General features: G+C 38.3%; 2 protein-coding genes across 4 annotated transcripts in view; one reads left to right on the top strand and one right to left on the bottom strand.

The window, feature by feature from the left end:
* LOC117564697 (uncharacterized) overlaps positions 1-18,588 on the top strand; it is a 177,700-nt gene extending 159,112 nt beyond the window's left edge. Inside the window, exons 13-21 of one of the 3 annotated variants that reach the window (XM_034243572.2) lie at positions 27-176; positions 949-1,131; positions 1,189-1,327; positions 1,640-1,849; positions 6,171-7,228; positions 7,683-7,815; positions 16,285-16,471; positions 16,570-17,088; positions 17,168-18,588. In XM_034243572.2, coding sequence (XP_034099463.2) covers positions 27-176; positions 949-1,131; positions 1,189-1,327; positions 1,640-1,849; positions 6,171-7,228; positions 7,683-7,815; positions 16,285-16,471; positions 16,570-17,088; positions 17,168-17,694 — 3,106 coding nt within the window. In that variant the 3' untranslated portion in view covers positions 17,695-18,588. The remainder of the gene's footprint in view (positions 1-26; positions 177-948; positions 1,132-1,188; positions 1,328-1,639; positions 1,850-6,170; positions 7,229-7,682; positions 7,816-16,284; positions 16,472-16,569; positions 17,089-17,167) is intronic. The other 2 variants (XM_052002191.1, XM_052002190.1) reach the window with 2 other exon arrangements.
* Positions 9,698-11,136, bottom strand: LOC117563408 (odorant receptor 67a). Its single transcript, XM_034241740.2, has 4 exons — positions 10,298-11,136; positions 10,036-10,237; positions 9,817-9,972; positions 9,698-9,751 (listed from the first exon to the last, which is right to left on the bottom strand). The coding sequence occupies exons 1-4, from the start codon at positions 11,134-11,136 to the stop codon at positions 9,698-9,700; spliced, it is 1,251 nt and encodes a 416-aa protein (XP_034097631.1).
* Positions 18,589-18,598: the final 10 nt, after the last annotated feature.

The raw sequence follows: 18,598 nt of genomic DNA, 5'->3' as shown, positions 1-18,598 counted from the left end.
CATTTTGTCTTTTCTTTCGCATGCAGCGAGGACTTATTTTCGGATCAACTATATATGGACATTGGACTGTCCTCACGTCTGCTTCATATCATGGCCAACTCGACAATATTCGCTTCTGTGATTTCCTACAAGAACCTGAAAAGTTTTCTGCCAAAGACATACTATACGCGTGGCAGGTAAGTAATAGAATCATTAGCATCTTACATATTTGTTAATGCAATGGTTAACAATATGTTTTTAATCTTTCCTTAAATACTTTCCGTATGACGAAACATGTGCTCAGTCTGCGTGGCATTATTTTTACTTATATCTCAGCTGTGTCTAATACTAAGTCCCCCGGATAAAAGTCCTTGAGAGCCCTTGTGTAACGCCAACTGTTGTCAATGTTGTTGGATTCGCAGTGACAAGCGAGTGCATCTCTCATAAGCGCATTAAGGCAGCTGTAGATGTGGCAACAACATAATAACAAATGGCGCAATATAGTAAACAAAATGCAAATATGAAACTTACATCCACAAACCATAAAATATATTTGTCCATACTACATTCGAATAAGCATATAGCATATAGTATAGTGTGTGTGTCCATAACGGAAGCTAGAAATGAAATCTGTTTGGGAATAACATGAAATGCCTGTAGTATAGCTGCCAATATTCCGAAAAACGTTGATTTAATTATGCAGACAAGAGAATGCTTATATGTCCTTCTATGTATGTGCCGCTAGGCTTTAATGAACACATGCAGTGCTTGTCTGCCTTGATGCGATTAGTTTGGGTGCAACTGGAGCATGAATAGCAACAGCTGTTTGACAGATACAGCTTATTGATATATGTATATTCGTAATTCACTTAATGAGGAAATAGTGGAAGATGTGGGGGACTTTCACTCGATATGTATAACAAATCCATAGCGAGTTTCTTCATTCCTATTCTCATTTGCATTTCACAGTGATCCAAAGGACTCGGACTATGTCCTCGCTTCGCGCATTATTCAAACCTGGCTATTTCAATCGAATCGTTCGAACGACAATTTTCGAGAGCCTCTCGATCTCTCGTTTGAAGCTGGACATGTGGAGATCATATTTCAGCATGAAAGCGTGCCCAAGTCGGGGGACTGGGTTGCGGTATGCGGGTAAGCTGGCAAAAGAGACAACAAAATAATGAACTGACTTTGATTACCCTTCGATAGACACGACCATAAGGCCTCGTTCGATTCAACATGGCGCTCAGACCTGTGCATTACCAAGCACCTGATGGAGAATATTACCCGATGCATTTGCCCGCTCTCTGGGACTTATGTAGTGATGTTGACCAAGAAGCAGCCCAATGTGAGTAACACAAATACAAAGAAGGAAGGTCGTCAAATTTGCACTAATTTTACGTGTAGTAAAGTGGAAAATGCTTTTGATTTATGCTTTCACTTTTACGGTTTGACCCTGGCAACTTTGCTTATGATTTCCCTTTTTGGTTGTACTTACTTAAATATAGTTATTTGCTTCCATTGAGGAACTTGGCAGTGGCATAAGCTGCCGCTCTTAAATATATTTGTTTGTTTGCCCTTGGCCACAGTTTTATAAGTATTAAGCTAATTTACGACAAATTTTACTGTTTTTTCCCCTTCTCTTTGTATCCTGTTGCAGTCCACGCAGTCGCATGCCCCACAGCGACCCATTTTCGTGATTGCTAGCTGTGCCTGCTGCCTGCTTCAGTGCTGCTCTGCGTTTCTCATCCTCTTGCCCATCTGGTGTAATCGCAAGTGTGCTGTGACCTTCCTAAAGATGCAGTTTTGTATTTCTACGTCGAGTGTTATGCTTATTTATTTGCTGGGCTTCATGAAAATGCTGCCTGTGGTAAGTATTAATTTAATTGAATAATTCTAATTTATGCTTGAAAGGCGTCTTAAAGTCAACTCTTAAAACTGTTGCATACTTTTAGGATGATTGCAAAATGTTGTCCTTTCATTCACATCTTAAATTTAAAATCGAATCTAAAAACTATTGCATACTTTTAGGCCGATTTGATATTTGTCTCCATTCACATGTAAAAATATTTGCCAAAGAAAACTTGACTTGAAATATAGATAAATCTCAATAAATAATATTTTTGCTAGCAATTGGTTGAAAGCCACCTTGAAAGAAAACTGTTTCAACAGTTTATTTTTCGAAACTGCTGTGCAGTGTTTCACTTTTAGAAACAAAAGCTGCACACAGTGAAAACTTTTGCTCATTCCTCGACACACTGCTCTCCCCTTGCCGAAATGAACGCAACCAAAGCGTAAAATTTAATTACTGCAAAATAAATATACAAATAAATTCAGGCGAACCCAACAACAAAAGAAACCGAAAACCAAAAAACCGAGTAAAAGGAAACCAGTGTTCGAGTAACGGAAAAAATACAAAGAATAATAATCGCAAAAAAAATGTTTCCAAATTGAATTCAAGTGCGTTTAAAACAGAAAACAAAGAAGAAGAATATAAGAACCGAAATGAAAATTTGCAAATACGAGTACACATACTTCAAATGAATATTGCGCCCTTTCAGTGCACCCCTTTGGGGCAGTCTAAGTACTCACATACCTGGGTGGGAACCAGTAAATAACAATCAAGAAATTGTAATTACTAATTTTGGCGTACTGAGTCTTATGTACTGAGTCTTATGTATGTTACTTTCAAAAGGGGGAGTGAAGAACCACCATACTTGGGACCCAAATTTTAATAATCATCATCATCTCCATCATCATAATCGTCAAAAAGAAAATAAATTAACTTGTCGTCTGGCAGGCATAAAGATGGCGGGGATTTGAGTAAATATTATAATTTACAGTTTGTAAAGGCAAAGCCAACATACACAAAATTCATGAAATACAATTCCCGATGGCACTAAGCCGCCTTGTCGTATCCACCTGTTGAAAGTAATGCAAATTAAAAGTCAACAGAGCAAAGCAAGCTTCTCCAGAGAGCTGAAGAAAGCTGAGAAAAAAGATATCGCTTAAATCGAAATTAATATTAATAAATGCCAACATTTTCAATTTGCCAAACGCGCCAGCGAAATATTTCTCATAGTTTATGGAATATCAAATTCTTGAGATCGGTCCCAAAAACAACAGTCTGAAACAACTCTCTTCAAATCCCCAACAGAATCTCAGAATATTTTAAATTATAAAATGAAAGCAACAAAAAGAAGCCAACAAAAAATAAAACGTATAAACAAGAGTATAAAATTTGCGATGTTTAATCTTTTGGGATCCCGCGAAACTGCCGCGAAAACCAACTTCAGTTCGCTATAAAAAGATGAGAGAGAGAGACAGAGAGAGAGAAAGAGAGAGAGGTGAGAAGGGAAGCGTAAGGAAAACTGTAAGCTCCTAACAAGATGTAACATTTTTGAATTAGTAATAAACTGGGCCGTTGCTGGAAACAACGGAGCGCAATAAATGAATGAAAAACAAATAAAACGCGACAAGGCCAAGAACAACAATACGACCAGAAAACGGAGAAACAAAAAGGTTTATGCAATTGAAAATGTAAAAACAACACGCACAGGGGGAATTGAAACAAAGTTGTCAAAGGCAAAGGAACTGAGGAGACTCTGGCAGATATGGACACGGGGACAACTAGTAGAGGGGATTGAAACTTAATAATGCTTATGGACAAGAGCGAAATTCTCGAACGGCACAAGCAAGTTGCTCGTAATTCAAGCCGAAGCATTCAACTCAAGCATGCCCCAAGGAGTGTTGTTGCCATAGTTAAGCAACTGATAGCGCCACCCATTGTATATGAAGCATGCAACACACACTCACACTCACACTCCCACACATATTCACACTCATTTGAGTTTGTGGTATTTTATCATATTTTAATGAGCAACTTACGTAAAGGCGCTCTACGGCCGCCGGGCAAGTTGCACAATGCGTTTAAATAACGCAGCGCCAATGGCGAACATTGACTAAATAATGCAGCACGCACGTAAATATTATTGATGCACATTAATTGCATGCAAATGCGAAGGCGACTTTATTAATATAGTAAGAGTATGTGCACATATGTATGTACGTAGAGTATATATAAAATAAAAGGCGACACACATGACAACATACCACAAAGACACAATGCAAATTTCATGGTTAAAAACACGTGTCACACGCCACGTTGAAGGAGGCTGTGGCATGTGGGCGTGGTCCGCACAATAACCCACAATAAATAAAATTTAAAATATTCATTTTACTTATGGACATACACACACAGTGTGTGTATTTGCATGTGTATTTGTACATAAATAAATACAATTTCAGCGACTGTTGGAAAATACATGATAAATAATATAAGAATAAAATAAATAACGTATTCGCCATGTGGTATGCCCGCTGGCCAAACTCCTGACTGGCGGCAGCGGCATGTGAAAGGCGAAAGCTTTTAAGCGCACTTAACTCATAATTTCGCACAAAAAAAAGAACCAAATAAACGGATAAGAAAAATACACGCGAAACGAAACAAAATGTATTTACGCTGAGAATTGAAAATTAAAAAGTTCTCAAAATTGTTTTTGCCTCCGCCCAAGAACAGCAACAATGATTTTAAATGTTACAGCGAAATGAGGCTGACCTCCGTTCGCTGGGCTGACTGATTTCAAGAAGCTAAGAGCAGCATGTAAGCGAAAGAAGAATGCTGATAATGTAATGAAGTGTGGCTGGCATATTAAAACCACAATCTTTTGCTTTAGCCAAACCAGCGCAGCCACTTCCTGCATTCCCCACAAGCTCGCATATTGAATCAGTTTGGCAGAGTATTAGCATTCAATTTGGTTAATGGTCTATTCAGTTGTAACATTTATGCTGTTCCCTTACTTAACTTAGCTTTCTGACATTCACAACATCAGCGTCAAGAACCTCTACAAATGCATTTTTTCAATAAGTATCTTGCAGCAAGTTCGTATTCGTCTTATGATTACAAATTAAATTCGCTCTTTGTGTTGTCCTTTTACTTGAAAATGTTCTGTTTGGAGTCAAAGATTAATCAGAGTTTCAAATGAAGTGCTCTTTTGCTTCGACACATCAGTTGAGTCTGTTATTCAACTCAACGATCTTATCTAATTTACTAAATGAAGAGTATTGGGAATTTAAGATAATTTATGAAATATTAAAATTATGAACATTTGCAAATATACTTGAATATTGTTTACGAATTTAACAAAAAATAAGAATATGTGAATAGATTTGTAAATGGAATAACTGATTGTAAATTCAATGAAGTATTAAAACTATAAATTAAGCTTAACAAATAATTAAGCCACAGAAGAGTGTGCTCCACTCAGAGATACCCGTCACCCATTTCCAAATAAAACCATATTCTACAAATTTATTGAAACTATATATGTACCAAAGGATATATTTAGTAGATTAATATTATACTACATTCTAAATATATTGATAGACGGACAGACAGACAGGCAGACGAACGGGCAGAAGGACGGTAAGACGGATGGACATTTTACATACCTTACCTTCAGCCTATCCTATGGGTAGCGGGTATAAAAAGTCCCTATGAATCATTTTTTACCACTTCAACGATTTTCAATTCTTAACATGTTTATTTAAAAATTTTACTAAAATAGACCAATTTAATTTTTAATTAAATAAGATCAGTAATTTATGTATAACAAACGCATTAAAAAAAGTTAATAAGAAGTAATTCAAGAGACACTTTTGAGCCACTTTCATATTGCTAATAAAACATTATCCCATTTGGCCACATATAAAAATAAAAAAAACAGGGCTTGTGAGAGTAGAAAAGCAAAGTAGAGCGAGAATTTTATAACTTTTTAATAAGCAATGTCCAGTCATTGGCAGTGGATGTGGACATGGCTCAAGGCGTGAAGGCGTGGCAATGAAATAATTTATGCCCGAGGCACGTGTCAAATTTTGATGTCGTCTTTATGGTCTGGAGAGCATGAAAATCCAAAGTAAATAGCTGTGAAATAAGTATACATGTAGATATAGCCTTACTCTCACTCGTAAATGTTGTTGCTGCGGTTTTGTTGTTGCTGTAATGCGATGACAACTTTTATATTTAATTAAAAATAATGATGTTGCAACGAAGTGGAGTGGCAATGTGGCAATTACTGGAGCGTTATTAATGCGCCTCATAATTTCCTCTCTCTCTCTCTCTTTTTTTGCAGAACTGGCACGCCATAATCAGCAGCACACTCGCATCCCTGCTGCTGCTCGGAATCTCAACGCTGATTGCCATCGCCTTGGTCATACACACGGAGCTGGTGCCGAAGAAGTATCTCCAAATCGGCAGCAAACCGGCGACGCCCACAAAGCAAGCCAAACGTCGCGAGAGTCTTAGCAATATTACGCAAATCAACATCCAGTCGCCGGCGGAGTTGGCAGTTGCTCGTCGCACCAGGAGTCGTCATCCGGCCAACATTTCCAATGCGGGCAGCAACTCCGGCCCAGGCAATGCCTCCAGTTCCGTTTCCTTGGCGCTCTACAGTGGCTCGGCGGGCATACGTGGAGCGATTGGCATCAGCTGGCTGCTGCCGCTGCTGTTTGCCATCGCTGCGCCGCTTATCTGCAGCATCATTGGCAGGTGGCCGCGACACTGGTGGCTCGAGTTGTTCTGGACGAGACAGTCAACGGATGCGGCCAGCGATGCAAGTGATGCCAGCGACGAGGGTCACGAGTATGACGGGGGCCTTTCTTATGCCACCCACACGCTTCTCAATGGCGATAATTTAATGCTCGAGTCGGAGGCGCTGCTCAGCAATGGGACGACGAGACGGCAGCGTCTTGCTTCCGCGCTAACTCAGACATCAGCATCGATGATGGGTGATGGCGACAGCGATGGCGGTGGCGGTGGCAGTTACGATGATGTGGCCACGTCATCAGCGTCATCAATCACAGACAGCGGCAAGCAACCAAGCAACCAAGACAACAGCCCAGTGGTGACAGCTGCGGCTTTGACTTGGCCACAACAACAGACGCCCGACCCCTGGAGCCGCGCCCCCGGCCAGCTGCACGAACAGACATCGACGGCGGCATTCACATCCGGTTTGGGAGCGACTTCGCCATCGTTGAGCTTCGTTCTGTTCATTTGCATCGATTTGCTTTTCGTTCTACTCTTCTTTGCGCTGTTTGTCATTTTAATGAAGAAACTTTTGTGGTTGTGGCACAAGAATCGCAATGTCCACACGCATCCGTTGGATAAATTCAATATGGCGCTGCGCAGGCGGTAAGCATCCTTCAATAGTTGGCAATCGCTTAGAGATGGTCGTCTGAGTCCAAGACTAGCTGTACTGTTTGAACTCGTGAGCTTCGTGTCACGACACGAGCTCATCTCTATGCTGCACCGCTTAAGATGGCGACCAATACGATGCTTTAGATTGCATAAAAGCAACTGGCAGAGCAATTCAAATGCAATTCGCCGTCTTGACGAATAACTGTTAACTTATACACCCGTACCCGATAAGCTGTCGCAGTCAGCAAGCCGCTGAGAGTTATTTTTAGAGCACGGCCGAAACTAATTTCCCTTTTTGCTGGCGTATGCTGAAAATAGAAGCAATGACAGCAATATGACCAGACGCACATAAACCATAAAATCGTCATCCCCCTCAGTTAAATCGCTTCTAATTTCCTTTCTCTCTCTCTCTCTCCCGCTCTATGTCTTCTACGATTCCATTATTTAGACTTGGCCTACTTTATCGGGCTGGAGGATTGCTGCTTATAAAACTCTGCACCGACGGCTGCTTCATAGCCTATGTGAATTCAACGCCGGATACTTTATGGTCGTATCCGTTTGGCATATCGTGCATAATGCTGGTAAGTCATTCAGCCCAATTCATCTATAATTACACACACACACACTATACATATATGGGAATATAAATTTGTATAAATCAAGAAATGCGAGTGCTCATAATGATTTGTTGGCCAAGTTTTATAGCAATTCGCTGATTTTCATGCTGATTGAGTTAGGAGTCGCAACTTGTCAACAAAACTATTAAGCCACTGTTGCCGTTCTTCAGGGTTTTCGCTTTTATGCAAATCTCCGCTAAGTTTATTTCATTTTCGAGTTTTTTTATGTCTGTTTTTTCTTTCAATTTCAATTTTTCCCCGTATTTTGGCGTACATATTTCATCAAAGTGCAGAGCCTGCATATTTTTACGCCTGTCACACAAATTATGCATGCAAAATCAACTGAGACTCTCTTAGAGCAAAGTACAGCTCTGCCACGCCCATTGGGCGCCCACCACTTTCTAACCACTTTCGCTCGCTGCATTAACTTCTACCTGAGGTCGCCATCGTCGTCGCCAACGCTGATCAAAGTGCCTGCCTCCAAAGAAGCCTTTTTTCGGGGTGTGCTTGAATTTGACTCTTACTTTTCCCACTTACCAAATGTGGGCATCTTCTTGTTTTTCTTTTTGTTTTTCCTTGTGTTTCCAACTGATTTCTTGTGTAAATTAAATAAGTGCACTCGACTTCTTTTTGAATATTCGCACTCGAAGTAGTATACGAAAGTATTACATTCAAAGTATGAAACACGTAAATCATATAAATGAAATACACACTTTCCTTTTCCTCAGTAAATATGTGACCTCATTCAAAATATTTTCAGGAATAATAATAGCTCTTCAGATACTTTTTGGGTAACTGGATTCAAATTATTATATCAGATTTTTTATCATACAGTTAAAGAATTTCAAACTCCATAGACAGATTTCGAATATTCTAATATTGAATTCATTAAATGTTCTTGGCACGCACACGAAGTCCTTGAATTTAAGACTTCGAGTATGCAAAGAAAGCATATCTAATCACGCAATTAAAAGTAAAACAATTTAATGGGAGTGCGCGACCAAAAGATATTTTGTCAAGTGCAACAAATATATATTAATATCATAGTAAATTAATATTACACATGAGTTCACAAAAAATGTTCGGTTGTATTAATTCAAGTATATTTCTAATTTTAAAGATTAAATTGTCTACCCCATTAGATATTTACAGGGTATTTGGGAAACAAATCCATGCAAACCCAAACAAATTGCAATGTTACTTTCCAAACACCAGAGGACGTTCATTTCGAACACTCATTTGTTTTTCTGGGTGCCCAGGTCGAGGCTATTAATATATGGTCAATCGATTGGCATTTGGAATTGACAAGGCCTCTTTGTTTACGTTGGGTTGCGTTGTGTTCATGTTAAATTATTTACAAGCAAGCACATTTAATTGGTCGATATTTAAAAGGCCAGAAGCACGCATGCCGTTGGGACCTTCATGGCAAATTCAGTGATTCCTTCTGGACCCAGCTGCTTACTCCACTCTCGACACTCGACTAATTATTATTAGACAATTGTTTCATTTGGTCAAAAGAAAGCTTACTTGACTGCCGGTCGAAGGACCACAGGGGGGGAAACTGTAGTTCTAGTTGTGTAATTAATTTCAGTGTACATCGTGAACAATAATGAAGTGAAAGCCCCGCTGCGAGAGTAGACACGTCCTTAGGTCAGGACCACATTACTTAGCATCGATTTGTGTGCTTAAAGATGTCACTTTATTATCATGTTTGTTATTTTCACTAAACTAACGTGCCTTAATACAATAATGTAATAAAAATAATACAATATTTCAGGAGATTATTGCTCCTTTGAGAGTTTAATTTTTTCTAAAGATCTTCCTTCAACCACATAATAGAAGAACTCTACTGATACATAGTGCGTATTACACAGAATAAACGATAAGACATTTTCAAGAACTATTTGGGAAAGTAAAGATGTAATAAATTAACTGAAATATATAAATATATTTATATATATTTACCATAGTCATGGTCTCCATTGAGATGTCAAGAAAAACAGTGGCTTTCAGACAAACTGGTTTCTGAGCGCGTAAAGCTATGAAAATTAGCATTTTTCTAAATCGAGAATCGCCTTCAAACCATTCCATCTTATAAACAGCTGAAGCCACACTCTCACTCTGAAAGAGAATATAAAGGCGAACATTAGAAACTATGATTAGCGATCATTACTTATAACTCACTGCGACAATCAGCAGATCGCTGAAATAGCAAATCAAATAAATCTCTGAGACAGCCGATATTAGAAAGAGAGCCAACTTCACAGTATGATCTGCGCTCAAGCCAAGGGTCATCTGAAAGCCCACAAAGCAAACCATTACTGAGGAAGTCAGAAAGTTTAAGAGTAGAGGCATGCCAAAGACATTGTTCATCACATCGGAGAGTCTGGAAAGAGCGTTTAACAAAGTATATTCAAGTTAGAAAACGTTTTTGTAATTAACTCACCCGAGAAGTTTGTTGTGATAGGATATTAAATCCTGCAGTAATTTCAAGTCTTTGGCATAGCTCTTAGTGCCATGTAACATCGCTGCATCGTTTTTAAATTCGGTCAATTCATTAGACAAATAGTCAAAGTGCATGACAAGCTGCATATTGACGGCATAAATGAGAATATCGGCCGAAATGTGTCCTGTTGTGGCTGTATAAGCTCCCAGCACCTGAAGGAGATACATCAGATAGTAGCTCCAGTTGTTGTGCCAGTCCCATGGCGATATGGAGAAGTAAGGCATTGCTTTCTCTGCTTCCGTGGATTGCATCAGCCAGTGCTGGATTAAGTACTTCACATAGATATAGAAACTATATGTCACGGCAAGGACCAAGTAGAGTCCACTGAATCCCCGTAGGAAAAAGCGACAGCGACGCAAATAATAATCCACTTGGTACTTTTGCTGCTCCACTCGATTTGGTGATGGAAATATCGATTCCATTTCACAAACTAAGGCATTGAGCTTGGACTTCTGACGCCATACGCTGATTGTCTTCAATTGGCTAACGAGAACGAAACCCACATAGCATATAGTCATGCAGACATCGACAATACTCTCGGTGTCCTTATAGTAGAGAACGACGAACATGCATTCCATCACAAAGTTAAATCCCATATTTGTAACATGAACCATAAAGTTGACATAAAGCCAGCGACTAGGTACAGAATTTGAGCTAGTCGACTCATACGGATCCACTCCAATTGTATGATAGAAAAACAGAGGCAAACTCATAAAGTCATTGAAGGTCACAAAGAATTTCTCTGGCTTTTCAGCAACCGTTAGCTGATTGTTCAACATTCTCAAGTCTAGCTCTTAACTAATACTATCTGATGAAATACCTGCTCTTTTCAGCTATGCCCCAATCTATTTTAACGAAAACCGCAAACTATTCGTACATTAAATAATAAGAGATCAATTAGGTTCTACCTTTCTACAGCAATACAAGTAATTGATTGTGAAAGTAACGTAATATGCTCTCTCCAATATCTATATATCTACTCGACTGTGAGATACCGCTACCCATAAATTAAAATTCTACAAATATACAGAAAATGTACCGCAGCAATACTGAAATATACCGAAAACTGTATTTGCTATGTCGATATTGTAGTACTTTTAAAATACATATATGACAGTAGGGCGTAGCGTGAAACAAACTAGATCTGCGTGCAAACAAACAGATGGACATAGCTAAATCGTCTCAGCTATTGACGCTGATCAAGAAAATATATTTTTGATAGCGTCGGAGATGACTCGGTCCGACGGTTACAAATCTACATTTCCTGCCGGCACAAAGTTATAATACCCTTCTACCCTATGGGTAGTATAAACTCGCAAGTCAAAAAATTCTGTGCACATTTTCGCGTAACATGTGTAGTATATATCATATGGGCAAATCCCAGAAACAGTCCACCAGCGACCAATTTTTAAATTTCACATTTTGTAATGTTTCTTTATATGGAACATTAAAGTAGATATCGAATTTTAAGAATTTAAAGCATAAAAGAAATTTCGATCATTATAAATGCACAAATTTTTATCAAACCCAATTTTCATTTTTTGCCTCTGCTTGGGCTCATAATTTTAATTGTTAAGCACATTTATGAATATAATAAATAATGTTTAGTTTAAATAAAAAGATTTTTGTCATAATTTTGCGACACAATGGGTTTACTTACATTCGGTCGGTTTTTGCCTTCTAATATTCTTAACTTTCTTTAGGATATTAACTTTCATAGGGTTTATTTTGCAAAATTCGCTAAAAATTGCGTTTGAAATGAAAATTTTGAAACTAACTTCCACTTTGTGTAGCGTGCGACACGTCACAATTTTATTAATTATTTTCAAAACAGTGACTCCACTGAAATTGAATCTTATACACTCCGAAAGTACTCTCAATTCACTCTAAACATATAACAAAAGTTTACGGTAAATCTTAAAAAAAAACCCCAAAAAAATTGATTTTCATTAGCTAAAATCGTGCGAATGTAGCGTGCGATACGTGGGATATGCCCATATGGAAGTACATGCTACAGACAAATCAATGTGTTTATTGAAACATAATTGAAAAAATACTTGATCGGCGTAATTATTTTGATGTCCGCTGTTCATGTTCATCGACTTGTCACATACATTTACACAAAACTTGTTTACTTACCCTTTTTAATGAGCACAAGGTATAAACACACATATTACTTGTTACTCGTATTATTATTCAATGGATGGAAAAACCAATTGTGGTTAAAGGTTATGCATAATTAAAAATTAAATTTGTAGTTGTTAAGGCCTTCCGCCAATAAAGTCATCTGTAAAATCACAGCTGTCAATATATTGATCACGAGATTGTAAGCATACCAATAATAGAATAAAAACAAAAACTATTCAAAATGATTATTTGACCGTTTTCTAGAACTTATGATAAGAGCCCAAAAATAATCTAAAATACATTCCTTAAATTCCTCAAATTTACTCAACCATAAGACGTTTCTATATTAATTTTAGTTCCTCAGCTCTACCAGCAAACTAATTAGCAATACTAATATAATTGGAGGTAGAAAAACTAGACTAGCCCTATGTGCACGTGAATTTCCTTTTCTCTATAAGATTTTATAAATCGTGTAAAATCGAAGTAAATACTTACTTACTATAAGTAGTATAGTTTTAAATTTTTGTTTGTCCAAAAGTTTTGGTAAGTCATACTATTCGAGAAACCAATGGATCACAGTTTTCGTAATTGAGAGTAAAACTGTCATTTATAAAATTCATAATAATAATAATTCACAAGGAAAATTAAAATTAAACTGATTCGTATGGACATTTCCTATTTCACTTGTAATGGACTTTTAAATGCATTGATTACATTGCAATTGACAATTATAATAGTAGGATGTGGTCTCAAATGCCAACTGATAATCACAATTGATTGACGTGTTTGTTTACTAGTTGACCCAAAACGGCACATGGTAGGGTAAAGAATAAAATTCTTAAATAATTCACGCAATGAGTTTTGGTTTCATGTGAGAAATTATGCCATTTGTGAATTTTTCGAAATTACTTTTTAATGGCTGCCTAAAAAATTAAAGTTGTCGCTGTAACATGCCAATTTCGATTGAACACTTAGTAATGTACACACATAAATGTGCATTGTAATAAATATTGTAAACAAACATTACTGCCATAAAGTTAATTTGAAGAGTAGATATTTTTTATTTGTATGGCTTGCTTTGAAGCTATTGCTATTAAAGATTTAAATCTTGTTTCAAGAACTTTTCAAGTTTAATATATTGTTTCAATAATTGCTATATATTTTACATAGAAATTTAAGCAAGAAAATAACGTCTCCGACCCCATAACGTATAAATATTCTTAATTAGCGTTATTAGACGAGACGATATAGTATTTATAGCCTATACGATATATAGCTACAATTTCTACACCACTTATGAGTTAGAAGTTTAATCGTAAATATATTTTTCTAGAGTCGCTGATCGGCCTTAAGCCAAATCCTCCCACCAACCGCATTAAAATTATGCAATTAATAAAATACCAAAGCCATCATTTATCAGAAACATATAAATTTTTCTAAGCCATCAAACCTTGAAGACATAGCATTCAATTGTCATTCGCAATACTTATATTTTAATAAGCAGTATAAATTTGTCCATAATGTGTTTTCAAAATAATTTACATTCGAAGTGCGATGCCACAACCTTTTTGCTCATCCTACTACATTTTTTAAATTTAAAATGCTCGTGCGTATTTATTTTTTATTGAATTGTATAGTAAACAAGAAAAGTTTTACAAGTTTGTGAGGTTCTAAGAGGATTAATCCGATACTTTGAAAACCAGTTGCTCTAACCATACATAGTACGAATGACACAGAAGAATCTGTAGCTTACTTGCAAGAAACTGTTGAATAGAGAATATCAATAAAATAAATATTCATATAGGAATAATATTGATTTGCTTACTTTAGTCATAGTCTCCATAGAGATATCTAGAAACACAGTTGCTTTAAGAAATACTGGTTTCTGGGCCCGAACTGCAATCAGTATAAGCATTTTAGCAAATCTGCGATCGGTCTCCAACCAATTCATTTCATAAACAGCCCAAGAAACTCCTTCACTCTGTGGAAATCAAATAAAGAAATAGATAATACACATATGTCGAGGATTAATACTTACAGCAACAATAAGAGAATCGCTAAAGTAACAAAGAAGATAGGTCTCCATAGTAGCCGCTACTAGATAAATAAACATCTTGTAGACTAGTTCTGGGCTTAGTCCAATGCTGATCTGAAAGCCTAACATGCAGACAAGTATAGAAGATGCTAAGAAATTCAATAGCAGGGTTACACCAAAAACTTCATTTATGACATCTGTAATTCTACAGAACGCAGTCTTAAAAATTAGTTATTCATTGATGGACCTAAAGACGCTTACCTCATTAGCTTGTTATGGTAAATGATTAACTGTTGTAGAACTTTCAGATCCTCAGCATAAGTTGCAAGTGAGAGTTTTAAGCCTTTTAGGGTCCTCGATAAATAATCGAAGTGCATGATGTCCTGCATAACGACTCCATAAATAAGAATGGCGCTAGACAATTGACCAGCAGTACAAGTATATCCAGCCAAGGCCTGCAAGGCATACATCGTTGTAAATCCCATTTTAGAGTCGAGACCCCAAGGGGATATCGGCGTATAGGGCATGGCCATTCTGGCATCTGACACCTTCAATACGTATCGATGGGTGATGAACTGCACAATGTCAAATAGATTGTATGTGGTAATGAGTATCAGGAAAATTGAGATTAAGAACTTCATTATCCAACGGCATCGTTTGCGGTAGAGATCGACTTGATATTTGTCTTGAGCTTCTGCTTCTGGAGATGGAAATATCGACTCCATTTCCCGCACCAAAGCATCCAGGTGGTTTCTTTGCCACCAGACCTTGACTATTTTTAGTTCTCCCACACAGACAAATCCAACGAAGGCCATCACCATGCAGGCTTGCACAAAGTTCTCACTATTCTTGAAGCTCAGGTACAAGAAAGCAAGCTCCATTGCGAGTATAAAGTTCAGATTCAAAATCTGGATAACGTAGTTCACGCGAAGCTTCCATCTCTTAATTTTATCAGTGACGGTTTTATAAGGATCCACACCAACAGTATGCCAGAAAAAAACGGGCATGCTTAAAAAATCGTCAATGGTCACAAAAGGATTCGACATTTTTTGCTTATATTTGATAGCTTAGTAAATATCGCGATGACTTTCAAGTTCAATCTGATTTGGACTGCAGTCGAATGACAACTGCAATCGAAATGAAAATCAAAAATATTTTACTTCTTCAAGGATATGCGATTTCTTATGCAGAAACTTGTAATCGACTTTTAATGGCATTTTTGTTGTGAGCTATTAGTATTTGATCACAGATTAAGGGGAATAAAGGTCGCTCTGAGGTCTTTGTTTAAAACAAGCAAACAGTGAAATATGACATATGTTTTTTATATTGTATTTTCACTGATATATTAGTAAGAAAAAGAACCCTATTAACGAACTATCCGAATATGTTTCTTTTTATTATTTGATAGATTATATACGTGGGATACTTAACGGTGTACCGTGGTGTAAAAAACATTTACATATATGAGACTAAGAAATCGCTACGTTGACAGAAAAGGTCACACACTTTACCTTTAGATACTTTATACATATATGGAAGAATGCTAATGATTTACCTCACTAACTCATAATATAGGGGAATACATAGTTTATCAAAATTAGACTGCTGTCTGAGAAATGGCTGCGCTGGCAGAATAGGTCACACACTTTACCTTTAGATACTGTATATATGGAAGAATGCTAGTGATTTACCTCACTAACTCATAATATAGGGGAATACATGGTTTATCAACATTAGATATTATTAAGATCTATTTTGATTGCAGGGCTTTGGCATTCTATTCAGTTTCGTTCTGAAGGCAGAGAGTCAGTTGCGTGGACCTCCATTCCTCAGCAGCAATGGAAGCAGTCAGAGCAGCTCGCTGAAGCAGACCAAGTTCAATACGAGCAAGACGAGTCTGGATGATAACTACTGCACCACGACGACGGCGAGCGTTAATAGTCCGCTAAGCTGTAAGTAGCCACAATGATTAAAAGAGGGAGTGTGGGAGATGTGGAAAACAGTTGAGTTAGTATTTATTTCAACCCATTTAACTATCTGTCGCTTGCAGTCTACACGAATCACGACAAGGAGAAGGAGAGCGAATGCATGGCGACATCAACAGCAGCAGTTGTTGCTGGTGTGTCAAGTTCATCGGGGCCGCTGCAGTCGATGCAAGGACTCGAATTGTCAACAGCAGCTGGGGCCGGAAGTGTTGCGAGTGCGGGGACAGGCGCGGGCGGAGGGACAGTGCAACTGCCGTTGACAATCATCTCGACGGCACCACGCTGCCAGGCGGCAACGGTTGTCAGCAACACGGAGGCACTGCTCGGTGGCCATCAGCAGCTGCCACTAACGGTGGCTGCCTCGCCGGCCACACGCTGCTGTGCCCTGCTCAGCGGCGGCAATGCGGAGGCAGCCACAGCTTTGGGGTACGCCTACGATGCCTATACGATGGGCGGGCTGACAGGGAGCCTAGGCCGCCGGATGTTGCATCCAGTTGCACAGCAACCAGCACACTACACGACGGGGCCGTGTGACGAATTTGTGGGCGTTGAGACACTGGACATACTTCAAGGTCTGGCCGCAGGTAAGCAGCTATTTGCCAATCTTAAAGTGCAACTTGCGACACTAATGTGCCACTTGCAACCTCTTCTACCTACTTGCAGAAAGCATCATTGGCATTCACACGACCAGTGGACTGCTGCCCACCACTACGCCCCATTACGTGCCGCTGCAACATAATCCGTACGTGGACTTCATGCCCAGCTCCCTGATGCTCAGCATGCCAACGGCGGCTCCATCGTTGCCCCCACCCACCATCAGCGGCAACCTGAGCAGTGGCATCTCCAGCGCCACTTTGCCCACACCGAAGACGCAGAAGCGAGTCACCATCCTTGAGCCAACATCGCGCACAACCTTCGATCCGCTGCTGCCCACAATGGTAGCTGCTGTGGTCTCCACCACCAGCACAGCGACCACCACTGTCTCTGTGACTCCATCTACACAAACAGCTGGCGTGGACACTGGCAAGTCAACAACAGGGCACGATGCAACGCTCGATAGGATCACACACGATCTGGACTACTTACTCAATCGAGGCAATCTGGATGTGGACTCGGCCACACCGCCTCCCCCACCACCCGCGGTTGTGCACAAGAAGTGCGAAGAGACTCAGCAAAGCAGCAAGTTGTAAAAGTGACAAAGGAAGCACAGAAGGAACTAGATAAATACTCGCGACTAACATGAGATGTGTAAATATTTCCTCAGTTTATCGTTAATCCTTGTAAATAACTAATATTAAAGTCAAAATTTGTTCAATCAATCAGTCAAAAACTAAACACATATTTTTCAGTTCTCGGATTAATTTATGCATTTATTTCTCCTTAAAATTTGAATGCCTTAGTAACATTTTCTAACAGATAATATTATTTGAACAAAATCCGACTGTCCGTCTGTCTATACTCTATGATACTGAACATTGCGAAAAATTAAATACTTAGACTCTTTAAATATTCACCAAAGTCACATATTTAGGAAAAAAAAACTTCGCTCTGCTAGGGTATTCAATCTTCGGGGTACCGAAGAGACCATTTCCTTATAGTTAATGTAACATACGTTCAAAAATCATTCTTGTGAATAAACCTATCCTATACATTAACTTATCAAGTCTAACAAAATGAAATATATAAACTCTGTAAAGTGATTTTAAACATCATTTTCATTCGAAAATCAAACTTCAAGCTGCATCAAAATGAAAGAATTTACAACTAAAGGCAATTTTTTAGCTAGACCTAGCAATTAAGATGATGAGAGTAAAAGAGTAACTAAATATATTAACCGTAGGTTAATAAAATGTAAAGCACACAGGCCACGAAACAATTGTTTTTGCGGCTGTGCTTAACTTTTTGATTCCATTTAAAATTTTCCTAGACCCTAACTCTAAATTAAAACATATTAATGTTTAAGTCCAAGGATGCAAGATTCTGCAAAAATACAATAATATAACAGAACAGAACTATTTCTGACAAAAACAAAAGAACACAAATTATACATACACATATATCTTTGAATAAACTCAAGACTCTTGTTATAAAAAA

Source organism: Drosophila albomicans, chromosome 2L (assembly GCF_009650485.2).
Source record: "Drosophila albomicans strain 15112-1751.03 chromosome 2L, ASM965048v2, whole genome shotgun sequence".
Taxonomy (NCBI): domain Eukaryota; kingdom Metazoa; phylum Arthropoda; class Insecta; order Diptera; family Drosophilidae; genus Drosophila; species Drosophila albomicans.
The sequence above is the reverse complement of the archived record's forward strand: the minus strand, read 5'-3'. Positions and strand labels throughout refer to the sequence as shown.